At 36.7% G+C, this 27348-nt stretch overlaps 1 protein-coding gene across 3 annotated transcripts in view; it reads right to left on the minus strand.

Moving 5' to 3' along the window:
• Positions 1-6723: 6723 nt before the first annotated feature.
• The window catches only part of LOC135207238 (uncharacterized), a 69605-nt gene continuing 48980 nt past the window's right edge, over positions 6724-27348 (minus strand). For 2 of the 3 annotated variants that reach the window (XM_064238867.1, XM_064238869.1), the window contains exons 2-3: positions 10111-12898; positions 6724-9244 (exon numbers count right to left, since the gene is read on the minus strand). In XM_064238867.1, coding sequence (XP_064094937.1) covers positions 9058-9244; positions 10111-12824 — 2901 coding nt within the window. In that variant the 5' untranslated portion in view covers positions 12825-12898 and the 3' untranslated portion in view covers positions 6724-9057. Of the gene's footprint in view, positions 9245-10110; positions 12899-25520; positions 25639-27348 lie in introns of all 3 variants that reach the window. The other variant, XM_064238870.1, reaches the window with a different exon arrangement.

Below are 27348 nucleotides of genomic sequence, written 5' to 3' on the forward strand. Positions count from 1 at the left end.
TCATGCAATGTAGACGTACATATCTTTACAAAACATATGGGCATACGAATTTATTTGGTTTTCACATGAATACAAATACAGTAACATAGTTCCTGTCTGTCGATTACCTGACAGACGGCAATACGCAGTGAAGATCAATCAATAATTTCTTATGAGACAGACACTAATAACTATAATAAAAGAAAAATGGCATGGAAACAAGTGAATAGACAAAAATATTAGAAAATAAAATCGTTGTGAGAGGAATTCCTCACAAAAACGAACCATTCTGTTGCGCTTTACAATGAAAAGTGGGAAATGTAAGGATGGGTGGGAAATACATCACAGAAAACTTGTGCACTAGTTTTTCGTGACAAACATCTCGAAATTACCCTATATTTAGCTAAGATTTCGTGACATTACCCCATTACCCTTCAGACCTATAGATCTGAGGCTGAATTACTCCCATGTGTTGGGTAATTACCTCACGGTTGGCAACACGAGTTTTGGATTGGGGAGAGAATGCGTAAACTAAGTAGCCATGTTGTGTTCTATAGAGGCCGAGGGAAATAGAGTTAACGAATGAGATTAGTTGTTATGGTAATGGTTAGGATGAATGGAAGAGTAGGAATTTGAGAAGGAAATAGATAGATGGAATGAAGAGGGTATTTTGCTCGCCTGGGACAAGCTGCTTGAGGATGGGGTCTTGCCATTAATGGCTGAAAAGCAACCAACTAAAAACAAAGTAAGACCAATGCTGGACTTCAGAGAGCTGAACAAGTTTGTAGAGTTTCATACTGGGGATGATGTTATCAAAGGGAGTGGCGTGGAATGCAAAGTAACATCAATGCCATTTTGGTTGACAAAACTCAGGTGCCAGCTTCTGAGTTGGTCACATATTTAAAACTGAATGGATTGAGAGCTAAACCACCTGAAACTTTTGCTTGGAGTGTTGCTTTGAGTCTTAAGATAAGTAGGAAAGATTGTATTTGGTATTTTGCAAGTGAAAATATCATCCTAGAGATTTTGGATGAGATGTTGAGAGTTGTTTTCAATTTGTAGAAAATTGGCTATGAGTAGCTTCTAGCAATGTGAAGAGACAAGCGGGTGGTGGGTCATGGGACAGTAATGTAGATCCAGATGTTGTGTTGATGCTCGAAGAGGTGGTCTGGAAGGTAAGCAAAGATGATCCAGTTCAAAGGCAGTGGCATGTCTCTCGGTCTGAGGAGTTACAAGGAGTTACAAGGATTAGGATGTCTCAAAGATTTATTAGTCCATCTGAGGAGACATCATATGCTCACTTATCTCTAGGAGCAGGTTTTAATGTTCATTCAGTGTTGAAATGATTTTGTCTAACTTTCTTTGAAACTCTTCCACATTGTTGCTGTTTGCAACTTCTGGTGGAAGTTCCATCTGTCACATATCTTGTATGTGAAGAAGTTCCTACAATGAGCAGTGTTGTATCTCTTCAGTTCTAATTGCCATCCATTATTGCTTGTTTGGTTTTCGTTTAACATAAATAGGTTCCTGTCTACTTTTGTAATACCTTTCAGTATTTTGAATGTCTCTATTAGTTGTCCTTGTAATCGTTGTGTTCCTAAGTCATACATGTTCAGGCTCTCTTGTCGTCTTTAGTAACCTATTTACCTGATAGATGAAATTAACTTTGTGGCTCCTGCTTGTTTCCTTTCTAGTCTGTCCTTTCTTAGTGTTGGCGACCAAACTATGCATATTCAAGATGAGGTCTAACTACTGATGTGTAGAGCTGCAGCACTGTTTCCTTGTTTCTGTACTATTTGAACTGCCTCCTTATGTATCCCACCAATTTCTGTGCCTTCTTTTCAACTTTTATGCATTATTTTGTGGATTTTAAGTCCTTGGTAATAATAACTTCAAGGTCCTCTTCTTGTTCTACAGTATTTATGTAATTCCCAAGCAGCTTGAAGTTGGCATGAGGGGTGCTTTTTCCTATTTGTAACATTTACACCTATCAAAGTTAAAAGGCATTTACCGCATTCTCCTTTTTTCTTTAGGTCATTTCTTAAACTTTCTACTCTCTCTGGGTCTGCTGCCTGTACACTTAGCTTGGTGTCATCTGCAAATTTGGCTATCCTGCTAGTTAATCCTACATCAATGTCATTGATATAAATAAAGAACAAGAGCAGGCCAAGGACAGAACCTTTAGGAACTCCGCTTGTCACGTCTGCACATTCTGATTCTTCACCATTTATTACGACTCTGTTTTCTATTAGCCAGTCTTCGATCCAGTCTGCTGTTTCTCCTACAATTCCTAAAGCTCTAACTTTTGTCATTAGTTTCTTGTGTGGAACTTTGTCAAAGGTCTTTTGGAAATCTAAGTAGAGTATAGCATGTTATGGAAAATCTCCCAGAAGGTTTGATAGGCAGGATCTGTTTTGTCTGAAGCTGTGTTGACTGTTTAACAACAGGTTTCTATCAATGTGATCCACAATTTGATCTGCAATTTATGTACTCAAAACTTACAAGGGACTGATGTTAGACAGATTGGTCTGTAATTTCCTGGCTCTTCTATTGGACCTTTTTTGTAAACTGGGGGCAAATTACCTAGTTTCCATCCTTTAGGTGCCTTTCTTTGTTCTGCACTTTGTAGAGTTTACATAGGTGAGGAACTATCTCCTCCTATAACTCTTTAATTTCTCTTGTATGAAACCCATCCTGGCCAGGAGATTTGAACTTGTTTAGTTTTTCTTTGTTCCTACACGATATACAATCCCTTGGTTGTTTACATTAGGAATTACTTTCAGCGTAGGCTGGAATATGGCCGTTAAATTCTTGAACAAGGTGGTTAAGCAGTAACTACCGCATGGTAGGTGGATAGGCCTGCCTGCCTGGATGTAAACACTCCACTTTGCTTTCGGCCGTCTTCCGATGGAGACGTATGTATGAGAGATGTGAGCTCTTGCTGACTAGCCGTTAATCTCACGCCTTTCCCGATGGATCTTTATTTTGTTATTTTGAATTAATATATTATATATATATATATATATATAATATAGTGGTTGATGTTAATAATTAATTGACTTTAATTATTAAATGAGTTAAATATACAAACCCACGAACCCTTTTTTTTGGTGATAGCCCCCCTTCCAAGTTTTCCTGCCTTCCAACTTCAAGGGGGAATGTAATGCATCTGTTTCACATGATGTCTTATTGAACCAAGGGGTTGCTGTTGGTTTTTGTTCTTGTCTTTTAGGATACTATGCTGGTTGTAAATGTAATATTTCAATACACTCCCTGAACACTTGAATTAGCCCTGGTCACTGACCAGCCCGAACTATATCCCCATCATTTTACCCACAGAGTGGGTAATTAACTGTCACTTCTACCAATGCTGTAGGTAAAATCTTGTCAAACGAGTTACCCGAGGTACTGTTGGCAACGCTGATGTAAATATCGGCCAACAGAGGCCGCCATCCCCAATTGTTATATTATTTCGCCATGCTTTGTGGATGTGTGTTCCTGTATCAGGTGAACTTTTGGTCATTTAGCCTGACCCCCATTTAAAGAATTTTTGAATTTTGGATATCAGATTATGACTTAGCCTGTTATTAACGTCTTTTCTCCTGGGTTTATGCTTGATTGACTGGATAACCACCTTGTTCTCAGCAAATGTTCTTGTTTCTAAGAATAAATGAATATCTAGATATGTACTTTACTTATGTGAAGCGAAGTCATTTTTCAGTATGCGACGTGTTTTTAATTCAAAATTTGACTTTAATACATCTCATTGTGGACTAGATTTTTTTTTCGTTAATAGATTGCGTAAAATCCAGCGATTCTATTTGTTTTCACTTGCTTTCATCGGTAATATGTGCTTTACGTTATTTGTTTTTTATCGGTGTGAAAACAACATTAAAATGTGCTCTTTCATGCCAAGTAGTTTTGATTAAATTTTCTCTGTTTTAACCTTGGCTGTGTTTGAGTTCATATCAAAGTTTGGGAGTTTTATCCATGTTGCCAATGCACGATATTAGTCATTTGCAAACTGAATATTACCTTATCAGCTTCAGCTACACATTGCATTTAAATTTAAAAGTATATTGCCATGACGAGCTCACATCAAGTAAAGTTATTACATAAAATTATATCAGTCCTATTCTACATAACAACATTTATAACATGCCTATGGTAAATGATTACAGTCGTGCGATGGTTGTAATACAAGCAAAATGGATGTTGTTGTTATCGGATTCAGTTGTATTTGAAAACAAAAGTGGTTTCTCGTTCGGTTGTTCATGGCTTTACACATTTATACAACAGGTATAACGTTAAGACAATACTTTCTTCATTCTCTTGAACTGTTTTAAACTTATTGAACTTTGAAGATGGTATAAAGATAGAGGGGTAAAAAAGTAAGACGATTGCAAATTGGCCTCTCTTGCTGCCTGATTGCATGCTGCTGCCTGTGCCCGCTGCACGCGAAATATAGAAATACGTATTTTCAAAATATTGTCATACCAGTAATAATTGCTAACCCCATCGTAAAATCGAATTATCATAAGATGAATTATTGTAACTTGAATACTACCTGTTTTCACGATCATGTCTTGAAGAACTTTCCTGAGTTTGCTAATGATGTTTGTCAAGGTTATCAAAGGGGAACAGAGTCGGTTTAGTTTCTTTCTCTAAAAACAACCGTCTCTTCTGTTGCTTCTGAGTTTTCTATCCCCCAATTTTTTCTAAACCTTCTTCTAATGTCTTTACACAATCTTCTTTATCGGGTCATTCTTTGGAGGTCGCTGCAGAGTCTTCTTTTGCCCATCCTGTTTTTTTGCCCATCCTGTTTTTTTGCCATTAACACAGCAGAGCAAAAGAATTTTCATCAGTTCAATCTTGTAATGTGGGGGTTTCGACGGCTCCCTCTCTCTCTTCAGAGTTGAGGGAAGGTGTACTTTTGGCGGGGCTGTCTTCTTAGCACCTTCCATGGGTCCTGTAGTTCTCAGTCTGCTGGTCCAGATGCTTCACAGGCGGTGCGGAGTCTTCCGCAACTCTGTATATTCATCCTTTAATGGGTTTGAGATGTAATGTGTCCGCCGCGGTTTCTTGCAGGTGCATCAGCAGTTGGCGATTCGTCTACATCATCATTGAGTGTATCAGTGCCGAATGTGTCCTCAGCCTCTCCTTTCACTAGGTTAGCTGGTAATCTTCCTTATTTGGTTCCCATTGGTTCCACAGTTTATAGCGTGTCAGTAGGTGCACCTTTGAGTACTGTACCAGTTGGTATGTTCTCCAACTGTCCAACGTCGGCAGTAGGTGCTCCGGTGGTTACTCCCTGAGTGGCTTCTTCCTTTTTCTCTCTCTACTTCTTTCTCAACTTTCCTGCAGCTATTTCTGTTCATCCTTCTGAGGTGTTCAATATGGACTCTGAAGTGGTATTGCTAAAACATTTTTTTACAATGGTTCATAGACAATTTTGTTCATCCCTGTATGGCACTGTGAACAACAAATTGTAAAAAATATGTAAAAAATATCTGTGTGACTAAGCCTGGATAGGTGAAAGGGAGTTCTGCTCTGTTTTAGACTGTTTGTGTGTAAATAAACATGTTGCGGATATATTGCTGAAAAAAAATGTTTCAAATTGGTTCATCGCTGGTAAGGCACTCACTATGAACGACAAATTGTGAAAAACAAGTAAAAAAAAGGTAAAAGAAAAAAAAAGTGCAGAAATACTTGTCACCTACTAAATTATCCCATTTTCTCTAGCAAATTCCTTATGTAAAGACCTCAGTTTTGTATATTTAGGAAAAATACAAATGATTAAAAGATTTTATCATATTTTCTTAGGTTCCTTCTCTTTTGCTTTCTATTTCCTGTGTTCAGTTTGTAATTTATGAGTAAGATTATGAAGAAATAAACCTAATATATTAACAAAAACAATGCTATGAACTCAAAGAGGCGCCATAAGTCGTATAAATGCTCAGCGCCCAAGTGACCCAAGTGACGTTACTTAGCACAGCCATCCTCTTGGTATGATTCTTTACAACAGATAAGTTAAGAAAATGCAATAATTAAATTTGAGACCATATGCTCAAGAAAAGAACGCCTGTAAAATATATCCGGAAATATTAGATTTTAAGTTCTGTGACATGACTGATAAGTGATAAGCATACTTCTCAAGCACAGAAAATAATAGTGAATAAGAACAACACTTGCATTCGGTTTTTCTCATAAGTAAAATGCGAGAATATTCGTGCTGTTCTATAGAAATGGTGTGAATCAAGTGTTAACCCATGAAAGCGAAGTCATGTGGGATGAGTGATAACGTGAGAAACCTTGGCATATCCTCCCCACCTCATATTTTCTGTTATAGAAATTTACCAGCAACATCATGAAATAAAATAGTTCATGCAAACCACAGTTTGGTGCTGAATGTGCTCTTCAGTTTTTATGTTATTTTTTTATATAGTTTATATTTGCTGCAGAACTAAAATATAATATACAGACGTCATTGGAAAGCAATGCTTGTAATTGATTTGGGCCTTTTGTAATAAATATGTTTGACATTTTCAGCATTCTCTCAAAAATATTTTTCTAATTATTAACAAGCAAGCCTGATTATCAACGTTAAGCACAGAGGGTAGAGGGTGTGAACAAATGAGCAGTGATGCAAGCATGGCTTCAGAAATGAATCAGCTGCCTTATTTATGACTTTTTAAGATTTGTTTTGTAACCTACTTCGTCAGGACTTGGACAAATAATACAGGATGATCGTACACTCTTGTATTAGCAATTGCAGGGATAATTACATGCTTGAAACAAACAGGGCTATCTGGTAGTTTAGATCCATTGTCAAACTTACAATATAAAAGGTTACAAACACAGTAAAGTTCATATAGAAGCTCTCCAATTTCCTAAAAGAGAGAAAAATGACAAACTCATGTTCAACCGGATGGATGACCGGTTTTCTCCCACAAAGGCCTCGTTTCCACTAGTCTTGGGGAACAATTTGTCATTACACAATTTGAGGGTAAAACTGAGAACTATGAAAACTGGATATCAGCTGATCAAAACTATGTGCAAGAAACAGACAATATTGATCGATGTACTCGCATGTTAAGACATTTGAGCTAAAATTGCCATATCTCACATGGCTGCTTAATTAACCTTCTGCATCGTCAAGAATGATGCGAGTTTTCAATTACTGATATTACATATCTGCATATCTGAAGGAATTTGACGGGCTCACGAAACAGATCATGTGATACCAGTTTTCGTTGGAAAGAAGGATGGAAATAAAGCAGAAAAAATTACATGATTAGATCATTAGAATACTTAACATTTGAATATTTCAAACTGCTAGGGATATCCTCTGGCTGATGTTTGTATAAATCATTATTAGTTATAACAATAAAATCAACAACAATGACAATGAATACACTCCTTAAAATAATACAGTGCAATCCATTGCATTTTTTGCCAGTAGCATATATAAGCAATATGTAGTCCATGCAGTTACCCAATCAGATCATTTACAGTATGAATGGATCATAATAACAATAATAGTCATGATATACTTTTTTTTATATTAAGAAGCCTTTTTTGCTTTCTTCTGATACTAAATCCCTAGTCAAGACTGACTGAATCAATAACCATATGCTATGAATAGCATTAGTATCCATAAGGAAAGAAGCGAGAAATTGAAGGCATCAGACACCAAGGGAGGTGATGAGATAGATGTAAAACTTTTTGGGAAAAGGAAATTATTTATATATAATAAACCATAGAAAACAACTGGGACACTAAATCCTAAAGAAGGAAGTATTAACCACGATTAAAAAACAAAACAAAACCAGAGACGGCATTTTTTAAAATGAATGTTACAATAAGCTGTTAACAGCTGCTCGATCACGAGGAAATTTAATTTATGGCTATGTGAAACACCGCTCAGAAAATAGTCCAATATATTTTAAAGAGTGAAGACCTGATATTTACAGAGAAAGTGATGTTGTCCTTAAGCAAAAAAAAAAAAAATTGTAGAACCAACATGGAAAATAATGCGAACTTGGTTACAGACCAGAGGAAAAAGCCTAAACTCGTGGAGGTGGCATTTAATCACGTCACGAAAGCTTGAGCGTATAGGAGTACAATATTTTATACAAGATGAGTAAATTATACACACACCTAAAAGAGGTGCTCATTAGAGAGGGCATATTTGGCCCAGTAGTAGGCCAATGTGATCCTAAAACTATTGCTTTCTGCTGTTTACGCTGAAACTTTTAAGTGCTGGCAACCGTGACCAATTGAGTTTTCACATTTGGGAAGTTAAAAGTAAATGATTGAGGGGAAGAGAATTTTTCTAATCAACTGACTGATCTGAACAAAGCTTTGTTTGTCTCATTCACGGATTCACAGCACTGAGAGTAAGAGGGGTTTCGCTCAAAATCATCAGCATGCCAGCCTGAGAACAGCACTAAACAAGTAAAAAATGCGCCGGAGTTCCTTGGCACAATCGAGTTTCCTGTCCAGTGGTGGCCTATGTTGTTGATAATTATAGCGCTGCCAGAAGTGCGATTTTGGCTAACTTTAATTTTAAATAAAATAAGCACTGAGGCTAGAGGGTTGGAATTTGGTATGTTTCATGATTGGATGGACGATCACCATACCAGTTTGCAGCCTTGTAGCCTCAACAGAGTTTTCGGTCTGAAGGGCGGACGGAGAGAAAACTAACCCTCGGGTGGGGAAACTCGGTAAATATTGGACACTGGTGATGTAGAAAGTAACTTGCAGGTATCACTTGGAAAATTTTTTTTTTGTTGCATGATGAATAATGGAATCTTAGTTTTAACTTTTATGAAATGTTGCAAGATTAAATCTTCTACTGATCATCAAGTTGGCAAGTACAGGAGAGACGCACACTACAGTGCACACAGTGACAGGTTTTGGAATTTTGAGAGTAACTTGAGGGCACATGAGCAGTAAAAGTAATACAGCTGGCCTCTGGCAAATAATTTAGCCATTTGAGCAACATGTCTTTGTTTTCTGTTTACTCTCTAGGATTATGTAGCTATTTGTATTATAAAAAAAATCCCCTAATAGGTGTTAGTCTTTCCAATCAATGTTAAAGTAAGCCATTTTGTTCAGTCGCTGTTCCTTGTCATCATCAGGATCGCCAACTCGATTCACTCTCAGTCCATTATGTAGATGGCCGTTTAGTTGAGAGACTACTGACTCGAGGTTTTCATAACTCAGCTCACTGTCTTCTAAGCACAGCCTCTCAAAACCACATCTGTTGGGAAGAAGAAAAGAAAAGAAAAAAAAAGGAACAAATGACCTCCGTAAGGAATGATTTGTATATGATCCGCCCAAACTTCAGTGGGAGAATGCCACAGTTGTTATGCTCTCTGCAACTTATTTGGGGTTCTTAAAACTACAGCATTTATGAACGTAAATTTTGATGATACCCCCATAACAAAAAACGACACGCCCATACACTTACGCAAAAATACATTATCTGAATCTTGGAAAGGAGGAACTGTAAAGGTTAACTTCTAAGTTGGTGGGGGGGGGGGGGGGGGGGGGAATGGGGGAGATTGAATAGTCTCCACTCCTTCTAGATTTTAACCTCGAAATTCCTCCTTCCCAAGAGACTGATGGGAGGAAATTGTTCAGTCTATGTTCATAGCTGACTGGGACTTTTAGAAGGAAATGCACTGCAAATAAGGGTCTTTAAGATGTGAAACTTAGGGTGAATTCAGCAAAAGTAGTCACTTTGAATAATTGCAGAGCGCAAAGAACTTTACAGGAACAAACAGTGATGAAGGGAGGATAGGCTTATTCCTTGGTAAAGCAATATAGTTGGCATTCTACCATGTGTATACTTCTTAAGATTCCAAGTTGGACAATGAATGTTGTGTTTTTAATAAACCTACATTAAATCATTTTTGTTTATTCCCGCTACCTTAAAGAAAAAGGATTAGTATAGTCCGGAAAATATGCAAAGCTTAGATTTGAAAGGAAATGGGAATCCTAAATGTTCTTAAGTGTTCAGGTAAACAACACCATAAAATACTACCATAAAAAACTGTTCTCTCAAAGAATCGAGTTGAAAATGCATAATCTTAACTTATGATGGAATCTTTGCAATATACTCACTGTCCTGCAAGTTTTATTAGGACATCCACCATCCACTGGCTGTTTTCCTCTTTAATGCTATGAAATGTGAATTCAAGCGTTCCAGTAAAACGTAGAGCCTGAAGATCACTGGGAGAACAATTGTCCTGTGAAAAACTAATTGTGATGCGTAGAATTCTAACAGTGTTTGTAAGATTTTTGAAAGACTTCAGTATGTCCGGGTTTGCTATTTTGCAATGAATGTTTTTCAGTTTTGGAAACATTCCACGCAAATTCATTTCATGTTTTAAGGAACCAGAAAATACTGTTAGTTTGGCCCAACTTTGTGTTGCAAGGAGGAACCTATCAGAACCATTTGTAGTTCTTGGTAGCACATGTCTATTGAGTTTCAGTTCAGTTGCAATCCGTGTTTTACTGTCAACTTTGTGTTCTCCAACTTCTTCTATAGCTTCTATGAAATCGGAAATATCAAAGGGTTCTATATTGTCTGGAATCTCAATCTTCAAGGTTGCTACATGTACTGGAATAAGGGCAATTAACCTCAGAGCAGCAGCAATATTACTATCATTTGGCTCCCACACAACATATCTAGATAGAAACCTGTCCTCAGTAGCAATGATTTCTCCAATTTTAGGATGAACAAGACCTGTATAATGGATACTGTAGCTTGGGAGCTCACGAATTTCATAGTTAATTATGCTTTCAGAAACCAAGTTCCACCAATACGAGTAATAAGAGTAGTTGACATTTCCTCTAGCAATCAGGTCTAAAACTTCACTCTCTAATCCCTTCAGAGTATTTCTAAGAGCCAAATTACCAGTCAAGTAAAGGAGCAATTGCTGATATTGCTCCCAATCTTCTATTTCATTGGCAATTTTTTGCAGTGCTCCGTTCTTTCCTTCATGAATGAGGTCAGCTAAATATAATGCTGCAACATACTCAGTCTGAGTCCTGTGAAGGAAAAGATACACATTTCGTTTATCATCTCTATCCGCTTCAATTTCGCACTTGAGAAAGGCACACAAAAATTCCGTCGAATCTATTTCACGTTGTTTGCATTCTTTCGTGATTTTTCCTTCATATTCTTGCGGTAGTTCTGGATCTACTGCTTCTCTGAGCATATTCCATGCTTGTTCACCCAACTTGAGAAGAAGTTCCTCTAAGAGAGGCGGCACTTTAACTGCCTTTCTAAATTTGCCTTGAGAAACCAGGCGTTCCATTAATTTTTTCTGGAATAGGTTGAATAATTCTTGGTATAAAGAAGTTATAGTGGTTACATTATTCACATTTTCAGGATCATCTAACCACAAAACTATCAGTAAAGCTATTGTCAGAGGCAGTTTCAAGTGTTCTCTCAGCATTTGCCCTCGTCCGTCAATATACATTTGAAACCTTTCACGATTCTCCTCCATCCCTTTGGTGGGGACTTGAATTCCTTCAAAAACTTTGGTGATGTAATGTTTTCGGCTTTCAGCGTTAAAACCCTTTAGGTCAATCAAGAGGGAATGGACATTATGCTTATTAACTATATTTAAAGCACTGTTAAGGGCACAAGTTCTGGAGGTCAAAATAATTCTGGTTTTTTGGAATGTTTTATAAATATCATTCAACAGCTTATCAGTGGTCTTAGTTCTTTCATCGTATCCGTCAATAACAATAAGAACATTCATTTTCTCCATTGCCTCTATAACGTCTTTCGTCTGAAACTTCTCCATCGTATGCCGCATCAACTGCGTTTTCAAGAACTCTTCAAGGCTCACTGCAGTTGTTCTACTAATTTCCACTAAAAGTAATAGATGAAATTTAGTAACACCTGAAACTCTCTCCTCTTGTTTCGTCCAGGTGTGAACAATAAAACGACAAAGTGATGTTTTCCCAGAACCGGCTTCACCTTTTATAATGATTGTTTCTGGGATCATCCATTTACCACCTTTTAATGACTGGGTAGTAAGGATTGTGGACATTTCAATGTTGGAGTGTGTCTGAGTCAGTTCAGGCAAAGTAAACACTGTCTCTAAATCAAATCTATTTTCTCCACTGTCGTCAGTCCTAGTACATGGATTGAGAACTTTGTATTTTCGGTGTTCGCCGTATGCTTGGAGTATTTCACTCGTTGCTGATTGTACTATCTTGAAAAACAGTTTTTCTTTAAACTCATCCACAAACTTTAAATTCCCGTGCGCTTGGGCCGCCATAATATTTTGGAGCGACTCTGTCATTTCCTGGATCTGAATAGTAAAATCAATTCGCTTACTTTTGGGTACTCCCTTGTTTAAAGTTTTAGCGACGCCCTTGTAAATATCATTCAACGCTACTTTCAAATCCCTCGCTCTTGCCTGTATTTCTAAGATGGTTGGGTTTTTGCTGTACTCAAAGCATAGCTGATCGGTTATCTGAGCAATAAATGCGATTTTCGTCTTACAGTGGTCACTTAGTTCTTCATACACATCTTTACATACGTCTGTAATTATTTTACATGCGGATGGTAAATCAAATTTTCTGTTTCTGATGTTGCAGTCGAGCAAGAAATCACTGTCCTCAAATGTGACCTGGAGATTTTTTTCATACATATAACGCCTAAGAGGTTTACTGCCATTGTTTGTATTCATTTTATCACAGGAATACATTCTCTTTGCTACATCACACATAACTCTTTTCCCAACAGTATTGATACATTTTAGCAGCTTCGCAAGCTCCAGGTCCCGTTCCCCACACGCTGGATTTGCGTCTTCCATACTGAAAGAGGTGAGGATTTTTCGGAAGTCAACTTAACAGATCTATTTCCTTTGAGCCATCGATCTTCCCAAGTCTGAAAAAAGGAGAAGCATTACAGAACTGAAGCAACCTTACAGATTTTTTACACGAGTACCATTTGCAACTTCTTACAGAACCTGCGGTAGTAATTTTTTCAGACCAATTACACTTAAGCATTTTGAAGACTAACTAAAAAAAGGAGGGAGGAAGTTACAAGTTCTTTAAAAGCTAAAACATAATTGGAAAAGGCAAGCTATTATAGGAGGAAACTATTAGTCATAATTCGCCTAAAGGATTATGCAAAGCTGGTCAAAATTTTGAAGCGGACACCTGAAAAATTCACTGAACAGGAGTTAGTGGCTCGGTATTCTAAATCTCTGTCAATGATTTGCTGTTCATGGCTGAGTGAGTCTCAGCCATTTTGAAGAAACTGGCTTCCATGTAGGTGTCTCGTTTAATGAAATATTTGACTAGCCAACGAAGTACCAATTGCAAATCAACAAAGTAATGCAAAATTACAGATTAATATATTTGATAAAAATGTGTAACTTATAAGCATATTTATACAATGTCTGTTTCTCTCTCTTATCTATATCTTTTGGCCGGTGAAGATTTGTTATTACTCACAGAGAGAGAGAGAGAGAGAGAGAGAGAGAGAGAGAGAGAGAGAGAGAGAGAGAGAGAGAGCAGCGCAATAAAAAAGACCTATCACTAAAAATCCAGTAACGATTCCTCGCACTGATAGACTATTGCTTTTTTCCGAATCCTTGGGAGTACATCGGATCCTGATGGCTCGTGAGAGATCGTGGGTAATGCAGACTCATAAGTGTATTTGGCATATACATATATCGAGAGGGGAACAAATCTGTTCGAATGACTAGAAGGTTATTTCTTCAACAATATACGATATATTGTGCGTGACATGTGGTAAGTTTTTGCATTATAAAATAAAAAAAATGGAATGTTAGTCCCATAATATATAAAAGATTGCCTTGCAGGAATGTGATCAGACTAGAGACGCTAAAGATGACGTATACAATAAGTATGTAGGCTAAGATAACATGCCGTCACCTGTAGTCATTCAATTGTTTATAAACATTAGTCCAAGCTCCCTGCTTGAGACAACTACTACCCCGACCTATAATAATTCAAACGGCCAACGTGATCTGTAGCGTGTCTCATTTGATTGTGTGTTCGTATGAAACTATGTCATTTGTATGTATGTTCATATGTTCGAACTACTGTCTGCTCCTTCATAACTTGTAACAGAGATGGTAGACAGGAGAACAGAGTTAGCTATCGTCATTAGAAGACCTGTACCTCTTTACCTAAGCTTTATCATGTAGAGGAATAGGATTAGCCATCATCATTGGCAGAAGCGATCAAGCTATCGTTATTAGAAGACTTGTACAATCATATTCTGATCTTCAGCATGTAAAACTTCAGAAGAATACATTAGTTTTATATTTCGTGTTTTCTACAAGAACCTCCTCACCATGAGTTTAACACATCGTTCGTAATAACCAACAAGATAAAACCGACTTCGTAAATGATCTACAAACCCCCAGACACTCCATTGAAGATGGAAGTGCAATACCAACCGACTTAGCGTAAGATTATCGCTAGTCTAACATTACCTCTAAAAGGGCGCCTTATCATACAAGGCAAAACAAAGCCCCCTAATATTGGTGGCCAGCGTACCAGAAGAAACTCTACCAAACGTCCCCCTACGAAGAAAAACCAGAATAATAAATCATGTATCATAAGAAGTCAACGACGACGGAAGCAGCAGATTCTTCAAGCAACATAGTATCATCGTTAGTGAGCGACTTCAGAAAACAACAAGAACTCTTTAACGACCGACGAAAGCAAGAGATTCTTCAACCAACTTAGTATCATCGGTTAGTGAATAACTTCAAGAAACAAAACCAAGACGTGTCTTTTTCCTACGACAACGCAAGCTTCGTCTCTCATTAGAATCATTCAAGAAAACATCGTTAGTGAGCGTTTCCGGCACTCCAAGAAACAAACCGAACGCCGTCTGCAGCATCGGATCTTTCAAGGGCTCGAATCATCGAAACAACGCGCACGGGGGAAACTGAAGCCAAACCAGGTCGTCCGCTAAATAGAGAAGGAGGACCAAGGGCCCGTGTGTCGTTATCGGAACACTGTGACTTCCCACAAAAGCAAGCTAAGTACAAATTTTTTCATTTTATTCATTTGGTAGTAACTTTGGAGTGTTTTCCTTTGCAGGTCGAATTTCGTTATTCCTGTGGCTGAAGTTACGAGACATTCTTAATCTTATTTTTTTTACAGAAATTATCTACATCATTGAGCTATTGCTACTGCGAGTTTTTTATCTTTGAGTGTCTGTTTCCAGAAGTTCTACTGAAATATCATAATCATATACTATGTTAATTTTATCATTTTGGGTGATTATTAATCCCCCCTTACGTAACAAATCATATTAAACAGTGAATATGCGTTTACGCAGTGGACGTCTGTATTTATACAGATGCATGGATAGGGTCGTTAAGCACTGTAGTGATTAGAAAACACACAAAAACAAGTGGAAACACCCGTACAAAATTTCTAGATAAATTAGAGGTAACACTATTTCGGGTCATGACAATAAATGCTCCTTTGCAAGTCCCGATCGCAGTTTTAGCCTTGAGTTTTTGAGTTATATAAAATATCGAACCTCAATGACTCAACTTAACTTTAAAAATATGGCTGGATTGCAAGGAATAACAAGTCTGTAAAAAACTTTCATCAGGCTAAATGCGCTGACCAGGATCCCTCACTATTTCAAATTTTAGCAAAGAATGAAGTACAAACAGTTAATATTGAATGCAGTAGTGATAACTTGTCTTATTAGTAATCGCTCAGTTCCTAATAGTTCGTCATTCATTGCTTTATACGTAACCAGCAACATAATGCTAAAAACACACAATACGTTGCCGATGGTAATAAAGAGAAGGATCTTAATTATTAAAAAAAAAAAAAAAAATAGAAACAGTAGCCCGTTCAGAATCAAAACAAGCAAACTCGGTGACTGTGTCACCTAGTCAAGCGGTCAAGGTCAGTCAAAAACTGCCGAAATGTTGCAAAGCATAGCAAATTCCATACAATAAGCGACTCTAGCAGAGTGGGGAAAAGCGATGTTGGTTCATACATACCGATATCTTTTTGAATTAAAAAGGATTTTTCCTATGAAACACACGACCGTATAAAGTAATCAGAGCAGGTTTTCGTTTTTTTTTTTTAATACGTAAGTTATTATAAGTAGTGGTGGATAAAGCCCGACTGTACGCGCCTGTAAAAATTAGAATATCTTGTTTTATTCCTTTTAGTACACTAAATCCTGTATTTACGGACTCACCGTCCTGTTGTTCGAACTTCCCTAATGAGAAGTCCGGATAAGCGAGCGTTTACAGATACCTCTATAGTTATAAAAAACATTGATCTGTATCTAGTGTAATTGTAAGATTCATCTAGGGGTATACAAAATATTAACTTACATCCTGCAAAATAAGGCGTGTTTATCAAAGGGAAATCCTATAAAACCTTCAAACATATTAAAATCCGTTTGAACAAAAATGAGACAGTTAATCAAATAATAACTTATATAAAGGAACTATATTTGTTCATTTTTTCCGTAAATCGGTAACATTGTTTCAAATGACCCAACAGAATTCTCCCACAAACCGCAGTCGCACTTTGCACGCAAAATCTCGAGAAAGCATGCACCCTCGAATGTCTTAGTGCGTGTAAAAAGACTTTGCTGGGAAATGAAATTTTAATCCTTCCCGACACTCTGAAATATAAACGATTTCCGCGAACAAAGCCTAAAAGTATACATATCGTGGATACGGAAGTTATAAATATCGCATTTTTTATTGTGCTAATTTTTAATCACGCCCAACCAGTCGTGGATGAATCTCTCTGATAATCTATCTAAAGTAATATCCGTAAAGTCATTCAAGCAGAGGTGATTCAGCAGATTTTATTTTTATCTTCTACCTGAATACCAGGAAGTTTCTCCACTAGCGAGTGATCTCTGGGAAAAACGGATGTAATTTAACACAAAATACGGTCTAAGGACAAACATAAAGCTATTTACGTACCTTCGTATAGATTCTCAATGAAATTCAAAATAGAGATAAATGACGAAGTTGAAAAATGTTAGTAATAGGAGTCATTAGGAAATCAAATAAGCCCATATAAATTTTTCCTCAAACGTCATGCCATAAAAGATCGGACTTGGCGTATCGCGTAGATTTCTGTCCGCTTAAACAAGAAACGACTCCCGATAGTTTCCAGTGCGATGTACCGACGACATCTTATCTCTGTTAGGTTAGAATAAATTTTTTTCACCAACTTGGACTTACTTAAATGCTTTTACCAGATACCATTACCTAAGTGATTGTACCTCATACACCGTTTTCTTTTTAGCACACTCAGGGGACATTATCAATTTTTACGTATGCCTCCGGCTTACGTTGCGCCCCAATTATAATATAGTGTTTGGAGACTTTTAAGGGCTACCCTACATGCTTATAGGTGATCTTGTAATCTTTTCTAATACCTTAGAAGTACATTCACATAAAGTAGAGCTAGTGCTATATGACAAAGACAAATAATCTCAGAGTAAAATATCTAAATGTGAGTTTTTTTAAAAAACCGAACATGTTTATCTAGGTTTTATGTGTCTAGTCAAGGTCTTAAAGTAGTCCATGGTAAGGTGTCGGCTATTCATAACTTTCCGGTACCTATTAACGTAAAAGGGGGATACAGCACTTTTGCGCTTTAGTGGGTATTACAATCGTATGCAAATATGTAACTCTTCAATCATGACAGCTCCTTTAACAGATCTTACGAAGAAGAGCGTAGATTTATTATGGTCTAAAAAGCATCAACAGGCGTTCGATATCTTAAAAGCGTAAAAATGCAGCCTTACCTTAACACTTAAAAATCCCATGATTTAAATAAGGAATTTTTTTTTATTGCAACAGACGCCTCAGACCAAGGGGTAAAGAGGGATACTACTTCAGTAATATGATAAACAGTTCTTTTTTTCCCTATAGCTTTTTTATTCACGTAAACTAAAGCCCTCTGAAAGTAAATATGCAGTAATAGGCAAGGAAGGGCTAGGTATCTTTAACACTAGTACATTTTAAGTTCATAATCTATGGCTATCCTGATAAAGTCCTTACTGAACACGAGTCCTTTACCGAGTTTTTCAAAGGCTTTAATCACAGTTCAAAAGGAACATCCGGTGACAAATGATCATTCAGGTTATTGGAGCCAAGATAAGATATCTACCTGGGAAAGCAAATATCATAGCTGAACGCCATTATCCCGCAATCCCGCACCATACAGCAAAGAACCATTAATTGGACTAAAAGATATAGAAACATCCGTGCCTATGTTAAAAACCGTATCTAAACAAGAAAATTCCTTAACCCAAGAGATCGCGAGCATTGAATATCTGGGTCGGAGCGCAGAACTGTTACAAACTGAACAAAGCAAGTGTCAACAGCGATAAGCAAAACAATAAACACCAAACAATAAACACTTCGAAACGGAAACAGGGTCAGTGGCTAGGCAAAAACAATAAACACTTTCGAGCAAAAAACCCTAAAGCAAAAGTATATTTATAGTATGTGTATCAGAATAATGTAATCAAATGTAATGTTCTATGTAGGTCTGTGACGAGGAAAACCCGAAGGAAACACAGCAGATGACTAACGACCAGGTATTAGTAATAATCTCTTTCATACCAATCGTCATAAACTGGTTGCATTCCGTCATCCAGTGGTTCCCTAGTATGTCACAGAAAGCCAAATCACTGTTTTACTGGCCTACAATGCTTACAGATATAAAAAAGCACATAACTGATTGTAACACGTGTCATGAAAACAAGGGACACACTAAGACACCTGTCAGTTAAGGGCCTATCCTGTGCCAAATCAATCCTTGAAAGAATACGTAGAATTATTAACAGAATTTACGAGTCTGACAGAGGGATAAACACTTCTTAGTGTTAATAGTTCCTTGACACATTATATAGAATTAATAGCACTAAAAACAAACACCGCATTGAGTGCGTTAGGAATATTTATGAGTGCTAAATCAGTAAATATGGAATCAACACATAATAATCTGTGACTCGGGTGGTGTAAATCAATAATAATCTCCTTAACACGTTGTGTGAATTCCTTTCCATAAGAAAACCAATAATATATTTTATCACCCAGAGTCAATCGGTTTGGTAGAATACCGGATAATTAAATAGGAAGTGTCAATGTCTTACGAGTTACAACTCGTGATATTGGATCCGAACAGGATTATAGCGGTTCTCGCGGTTTTAAATACCTTTATCATTCATATCTCGTATCTGTAGAAATGATACCGCAAGTAGCCTTATACGGTACGCCGCTAGAACACTCTTCCACATATTCCTCAAGCCAACATTAATTTATCAAATATATATAAAAAAATATATAAATAAATAAATATAAAAAAAATAAAATAAATATGGATACAAGTGGAGTCAATATAATACACTCCGTAAGAAGTCGGAAGGGTTACAAATTATAATAAAAAAAGGAATCACGTACAAAATCAATAAGCAAAAAAAAAAAACGTAACCATAGGTTATTAAATATCCAAATATATATGCGTAAAGATTTGAACTCTAACTTAATGCTTTAGTAATGACAAATAAGCTAATAGTTCAAACACATATCCAAAACCTACTGACATATTGTCTGTCCCCGGTGATTTATATTCGTAGTCAATGAAAAAAAAAAAAAAAAATAATAATAATAAATAAATAAATAAATAAATAAAATAAAGAGATTTTAAAGTTAGGAAGTCTAGAAGTGAAAATGTGTATCTATGGAATAATCCTATATGAATCTATACAGGGCTAATAATATATATAGAATTTTGTATGGAAACCTTTTTCATTAGTTTCAATAAGGAATATTTAATTTAACATAATCATGCAGTTTTCCAACATGAAACTAATATATTGTTCAACCTTTTGGTTACTGTTTTTTTTTCAGACATTCTTCTCATGTGGGTCGAGTATTAAAAAAGGGATTTTGACGAAGGAAAAATCTATTTCTGGGTGATTGGCTCGTGTCGCCCTATGAAAGGATCCTTAATATCATTCTTTCTAGGTAAAATTAATCTAAAATTACCAGAGAAAAAACAAAATCAAGAAAATGTCAGTAAAACTGACTCGCTCACTCTTAAAAAGAAGTGTCGGTATGGTAATAGGGGCGAGTGGGAATCACTACCACGAGACATTCACCAATTAGAACTTCCAATCAGAATCCCCTTAAGAGAGAGCTGATACCAACGGGCGATGCAGCCGTTACTACTACTACTAGAGGACGCCACGGACAGCAGCGCCCCTAGCGGACATCCTTAATCTAAAAACATCTTGTCCTGCATGGGGGGGAAAACAACATAGGGTGGGTTTCATAGGGCGACACGAGCCAATCACCCAGAAATAAGATTTTTGTTTTTTTTTTTTTCCTTCGTCAAAATCCCTTTTCTGCATCAGCTCGTGTCGGCCTATGAAAGAGTACCAGAGAAACAGACAAGATGGGAAAAAAAGGGACAAATGAAAATCAGTTGTAAAATGATGGATATAATATAAGTAAATCAATTACAGCATACAAACTAAGTAACTTAAACTAACTTATCCTAAACAGTTAATATAACAGAACGTTAGTAATTTAAAGTACTTAAAATACAGTAACCACAGTAAATACAATGATGCAGTGTATATAAACAAAAGGGATTTACTTGAAATTATTTACAAAATATCAAACACATTGTGTCCTACCCTAGCATAAAAATAAGGGTAGGTACACTGAAGTACACCATCAGTACAAGTGTGGATGTCCCTAGCAAAAAAAATAAGGGACAATCCACTATTATGATTCAGCGGCTAAGGCTAGGATATCCGAGTAGCATGGCGATAGGGTGAGGCATGTTGGATGATGTAGGTAGAAAGGAGACCTGGATATGTACTACGACTACTATACAGTATCAGGAGAAACAATGTTTCCCGCTGCTACTGCTGAAACTTTAAAAAGATTCCAAGGACTTTAGATAATGACGTTTAAAGACTGTCGGGGATCTCCATCCAGTATACTTTTTAAGATCCTCAAAGTTCATATGTTGAAAAATTGAAAGTAATTAATTGAGGTGGCTACTCCCCTGATATCATGTGCTTTTGGGAATGAATCAGGGTTGGCTTGTTTAATGAAGTAAAGGATTTGTTGCCTAATACCTTTTACTGACAAAGTACCACCTTTTTCTCTCATGAAGAGAGCACCTGAGGATCTTGAGGAAGTACGAGATAGAAAGGCTCTTAGAGTCGATACTGGGCAGAGAGAAGGATCCTGGAAGTGGGATAACTTTCCAAGGGGCCCACCTGCAAGAGGATCCTCATTTTTGGCTAAAAAAGCTACGATCCGGAGCAAGTAGAACTTCTCCTGATGGGAGGAATTCCACATGACCCGCATCCCTGGATAGAGCCGACAGTTCTGAAATTCTAGCTCCTGAAGCTAGACTTAATAAGAATAATGTCTTTCTCAGGAGCATTATGAATGTACAAGACGAGTTGTCAGTATCTGAAGCTAGTTTGAGGACATCATTTAAGAACATGAAACTGCAGTAGGCCTTTGAGAAGGTCTAAGTCTAGCACAGGCTTTAGGGATAGACGTGAAATAAGATTCAGTCAGATCTATCTGAAAACCTACTTGAAAGATCTTCTTCAAAGCCGATTTATGAGTGGTAATAGTGCTAGCTGCTAAACCTTTTCAAACAAGGATCTGAAAAAGGATATAGCTAGATTAACTGTCATGGTTGTAGTGTTTGATTCTTTTCAGGAAAGATGCTAATTTTTTAACAGCTGAGTCATATTGTCTAATGGTGACTCTCTCTTATCTGATTCTAGGAAGAGAATATTCTGTGGGGGAATCAATTATTAGCATCTTTATTAGCGCAAACTTCATGAAGTCCATAAAGTTAGGGTCTGGAGAATTCCTGAGGAAGCGAACACAGTCCTCATTTGTACTGATTGTGATAGCTTGGGATTGGGGATCCGTTGAGGTCGGAGGCCCAATTCCAGAAGAAGAGGATACCAGTTGCTCTTGGGCCAGTCCGGTGCAATCAGAGCTACTATCCCTTTGAAAGACCTTAGTTTGCTTAGGACTTTCAAGAGGAGATTCACTGGAGGAAAAACAAGAAATAAATTCTTCTCCACTGATTCCAAATCCAACGACAGGGCGTCCGTGGCATAAGCCCAGAGGGTCCAGGTTGGGGGCCACATAGCAAGGGAGCTTGTGGTTCGCTTGTGAGGCGAAGAGATCCACTTGGAGACCTGGGACTCTCAGGCTTATCCACTTGGAATGACCCGTCGTCTAGAGACCATTCTGATTCCAGAGGAACTGACCGGGACAGAGCGTCTGCTATCACATTTCTTACCCCTGCCAGGTGAGTGGCAGACAGATGCCATTTGTGTTTGTTTGCTAGGGCAAAAGATGGCTATCATGACATGATTCACATGCTTGGATTTGGACCCTCCTCTGTTGATGCAATGAACTACCACTGCACTGTCCAAAACTAGCCTTAGATGAAATTTATCCTAAAGTCGTATTTGTTACAGCAAGTAACGTAACTCTTAGCTGGCTGAGAGCAATCTCCTGCCAAGTGACGACGTCATCATTGCCGTATCAGCATTTGTTCCTTTTAACCTCAATAATCTGCTTACACGGCTTCATCTGTGTGTCGTCTCTGCTTGCAAAACAGATTGACTGGAGAAAGGAATGCTTAGTTCATGAACTTCATGTGGTTCATAGGTCACATGACAGGCCACATAATATATTCTTATCCGTGTGTGTAATGCAATTAGTTAAGGACTTGTAATCATAAAATTTAAAATTAATGAACAATATAAGCAAATAGAATTTCTATAACAACAAAATGAATTAATTTTTTTTTTCTCTGAACCTCATAGACATTTAGAAGTATCAAGATATGTATATATGAAATATTTACTTGCAACATTAGCCTATTACAATTCAAGTAAAACATTCATGGGAAATGTCACATTTTCTTGAAAAACCAAAGTTTATTTAGAAATTAGTTACATAGTGGGTTTTTTTCGTTGCACCTCCTACCTATTAATAAAGTTTTTACAATTAACCTCAGAGGATGCGCGCGGAGAAAATTTGAATATGAAACTTTTTGTTAGGGCCACATAGGAAAAAAAAAAAAAAAAAAAAAAAAAAAAATCAGATTTTTATCACAACTTAATTTCAGTTAGCATAGAGAAATACAGAATCATGATTAATCTTCTCTTTGACTCTTATGTTGCCTGGCAATCTTACAAATAGCTCCGTTTTCCACTTCTTTGTCTAGTAATTAATTCGATATTACTACCAGTAATATCGAATTTTCTTTATTGGGGTTTATTGTATTGATATCTGTTTATTTGTTATAATTATGGATATTTTTCAGTCATCATAGACCTGGATAGGTTCACTCATTGTTAATGCCATGGATAAAAAAGGTTTGTACAGCGGACTCTTTTGAATTCCAAAATATCAGCGAACTCATGTTGGGTTAAGGTCTGGTCTAAATCGCTCTCTCCCCTCCCCTGTATTGGATGTCGTCTGAATTTACTTTGCCCTTGTGACAAGTATAATTTCACTTGCAGGCTGATTAATGGAACCTGGTTACAGTTATCCTGCAGTAACGAGAGTTTCACATCGGCAACTTCAAAAAATCGTTCGTTCGCAGCGGACGACTACAGTCAAGTAACAACCGCCTACAATGTGAAAGGAATTTCATGGACTTCTTCGACCGACACCGTATCTCGTCGTTAATCTCGTTTTAATGCGGAATGCTCCAGCGGCTGTCGGAATCGACTACGAAAGGGACATACTTCCGACAATTACGACCCGAAGGATATTCAACTCTACTTTGCTGGCGAAGGACTCGTGCTGGGGATGTTTTTTTTATTCATCGCAAACGTAATCGTGTAGCTTAGGATGCAGAGAATAAGTATGAGCGCAAAAATAGAACGTTGGACCCGCCCAGGCAAGGAAATTTTCCCCTTGTTTTAACCATGTGAAAATAGGCCGTTTCATTGGCTATGGGTGTTTGTTTGTCTGGAAACTGTGTAATGGACGAAAAGTTGTTCGAAAGCTAGTAAATGTGAAGTAGTATAACCTCGGTCATGTATCATATATATATATAGTATCATGTATCCTATATATATATATAAAGTATCATGTATCCTATATATATAAATGATCATAAATAACGGAATCGAAATATATCTTTGCGTGTACGCAATAGGAATCTATTTAAAGTGCACATATATTAATCATAATTATATGAATCCATATACATATGTATAAACAAATCAGGTAGCCTATAATCAATCTGTTACCTTTTATCTTACCAATATCTGCAGTTATATGAGTTAGTATATGATTAATCATGTTAATCTTCATTCTATGCAATTATCAGAGTACATTAGTATTTTCTGTAGCATATGTATCTTAATGAGATGAAGTGAAAAACTGTATCATTATATATCCATGATCACTATTATTTACCAATATCATTGTTTTATATTTTATTACTTGAATCAATTCATGTACACCATGAATTTTTATTTACTAATATATATATATATATATTCACATAGTGTCTGTATCACACTCCTATAAGTCAAATGCAAATCAAGTTTGAGTAATATTCAGTAGCTGGTTTTGGTAGCTGACCGAGCTAATGTAAGTGTTTACATAATAAGAATATGGAATGTTAGTCCATATATATAAAAGATTGCTTGCAGGAATGTGATCAGACTAGAGACGCTAAAGATGACGTATACAATAAGTATGTAGGCTAAGATAACATGCCGTCACCTGTAGTCATTCAATTGTTTATAAACATTAGTCCAAGCTCCCTGCTTGAGACAATACCCCGACCTATAATTCAAACGGCCTACGTGATCTGTAGTGTGTCTCATTTGATTGTGTGTTCGTATGAAACTATGTCATTTGTATGTATGTTCATATGTTCGAACTACTGTCTGCTCCTTCATAACTTGTAACAGAGATGGTAGACAGGAGAACAGAGTTAGCTATCGTCATTAGAAGACCTGTACCTCTTTACCTAAGCTTTATCATGTAGAGGAATAGGATTAGCCATCATCATTGGCAGAAGCGATCAAGCTATCGTTATTAGAAGACTTGTACAATCATATCTGATCTTCAGCATGTAAAACTTCAGAAGAATACATATAGTTTTATATTTCGTGTTTTCTACAAGAACCTCCTCACCATGAGTTTAACACATCGTCGTAATAACCAACAAGATAAAACCGACTTCGTAAATGATCTACAAACCCCCAGACACTCCATTGAAGATGGAAGTGCAATACCAACCGACTTAGCGTAAGATTATCGCTAGTCTAACATTACCTCATAGGGCGCCTTATCATACAAGGCACAAGCCCTAATACATGTACCATATATCGATCCTTGTAGTTAACAATTGGTTCCTTTTTTTAACTACAAGGATCGATTAAGCCCCTTTTTTTTTTATCCTCTAACGTGGTGTATAAGTATACTTACCCCAAGTGTAACTCTTGGACATATGTCTGATCCACTAGGAGGTTACTGATCGTCAGAATCGACTCCCATCGGATAATTAGCTTTCGTACTGGTTGTAGACTCTCCAATCCGGAACATTCTAATATCAGAGCGCATTCCAAAATTTTTAAAACACATCGAAAGAAGTGATTTTAGCATAATAAGCCAAACAGCAAATCCTCACGAATTGCCTATAACTTCAGTCACTGTTTATCAAATAACTATCCGCCCAGTTAAATAACCAAACCTCCTCTACTCAACTTTACTTGAGTATAAGCATTCTGTCTTTTGCTCTTTCCACCTAAGGTTGGTTAGCGGTCCATGGTTCTGTTGTGTTTTTTAGCTATATTATATTTGATGAATTTCATTCTTCTTGTGATTTTTAAAGTTTTTACAGTAACCTTTTGAGTAATTTGTTCATTATTCAACAGATACATCATGATGTAACAAAGAAATTATTATGAAACGTCAAAAATAAAGAAATATGTTGCAGTTTTTTTAATTAGTTCCTTGGTCCACCCTCACACTGATGCGTTTTGCTGGCAGTCGGCTACCCCTGCTTTTGGTATATAATATATTCTTATAATGTAAGTTTAGAATGCAATTATAATTCTGGTAATATGATCAATTCACATCAGAACTTGTGTATCATGGTGTGAAATGTTTATTTCTGTGTTCAGATTTCCCAAATTTAAAGACAACATGCCTTAAGTGATCCATTTTTCATTTTGAAGTACGTAAGACACACAGAGAGTGAAAGCTCATAAGCCTTTTAAGAGAGTCGTATCCCCACTTTGAGAATGTCTTAGCTAGGTGATTTCGTTATCGATGCAAACACAACACGGTCGGGCCTCTGAAAGAACAAGGAAGCCTTATTCATAGCCATTCCTATAGAGATGACGTAATATGTTTTCGCCTTCAACTATAGACTATACGCTTATGGGTGAGGGAACCATTCATTCTTTCACTTTGAGGAGAGTGGCGTGCGTTATACTCTCTCTCTCTCTCTCGCTCGCTCGCTCGCGAGGCTGTCTCAGTAACTTAACGTAACGAGCTGGTCACTCATTTTTATATAATTCTTAGTAATATATGTGTTGTTTGTGGGATCTGAACATAGTATTGCATTTATTGGTTTTGCGAAGGCGCCAAGAAAATAGTGAAAAAGTGTAAAATTGTAACAGGCCTTTTGATTGACGTTGCAGCTGTGTATAAGGTATTTTTACAAATGTTGTGAAGTGCACTTCTTGGTTTTATCATTTCTAAACATTTATCTTTTGCTTTGTTCTTTTGACTTATTCCATTTTTATATATTTAATGTATGTACTGTCAATGCTTTAATTGTTTTCATATTATGCATTATGTTTTTCTGCATTGCCTTTATTTTGTTTAATTAGTTTGAATAATATTCTATTGTGTAAATTTTGAATCTTACATTTGTGAATTAACTTGCATTTAATTAAATTAAATTTCAAATTTAATTATTGCTTTATGATTTAATTTAATTAATTTTCTTGATAAACTTTGATTTAATTTTGCTTAATAATTAACTCAAGAATTAATTAAACTTTTGATTTCAAGTAATAACAATTTCCCTGAGATTGTGAATTTCATTTATAAATTTTGAATTTATAAATAAATTTTTGTATTTAAAATCTATGTGAGCATTTTATTCCACCAGTACATAACTATTAAGCTATATTTTGTTTGTCTAGGTAGAAATATAGAGTGATAATTGTGACGTTTCCCACAAATAAAACAGAATCAGGGAAATACTTAAATTTGAATTTAATCAAGATTACCTCACACGTTT

This window comes from Macrobrachium nipponense, chromosome 32 (assembly GCF_015104395.2).
Source record: "Macrobrachium nipponense isolate FS-2020 chromosome 32, ASM1510439v2, whole genome shotgun sequence".
Classification (NCBI taxonomy): Eukaryota; Metazoa; Arthropoda; class Malacostraca; order Decapoda; family Palaemonidae; genus Macrobrachium; species Macrobrachium nipponense.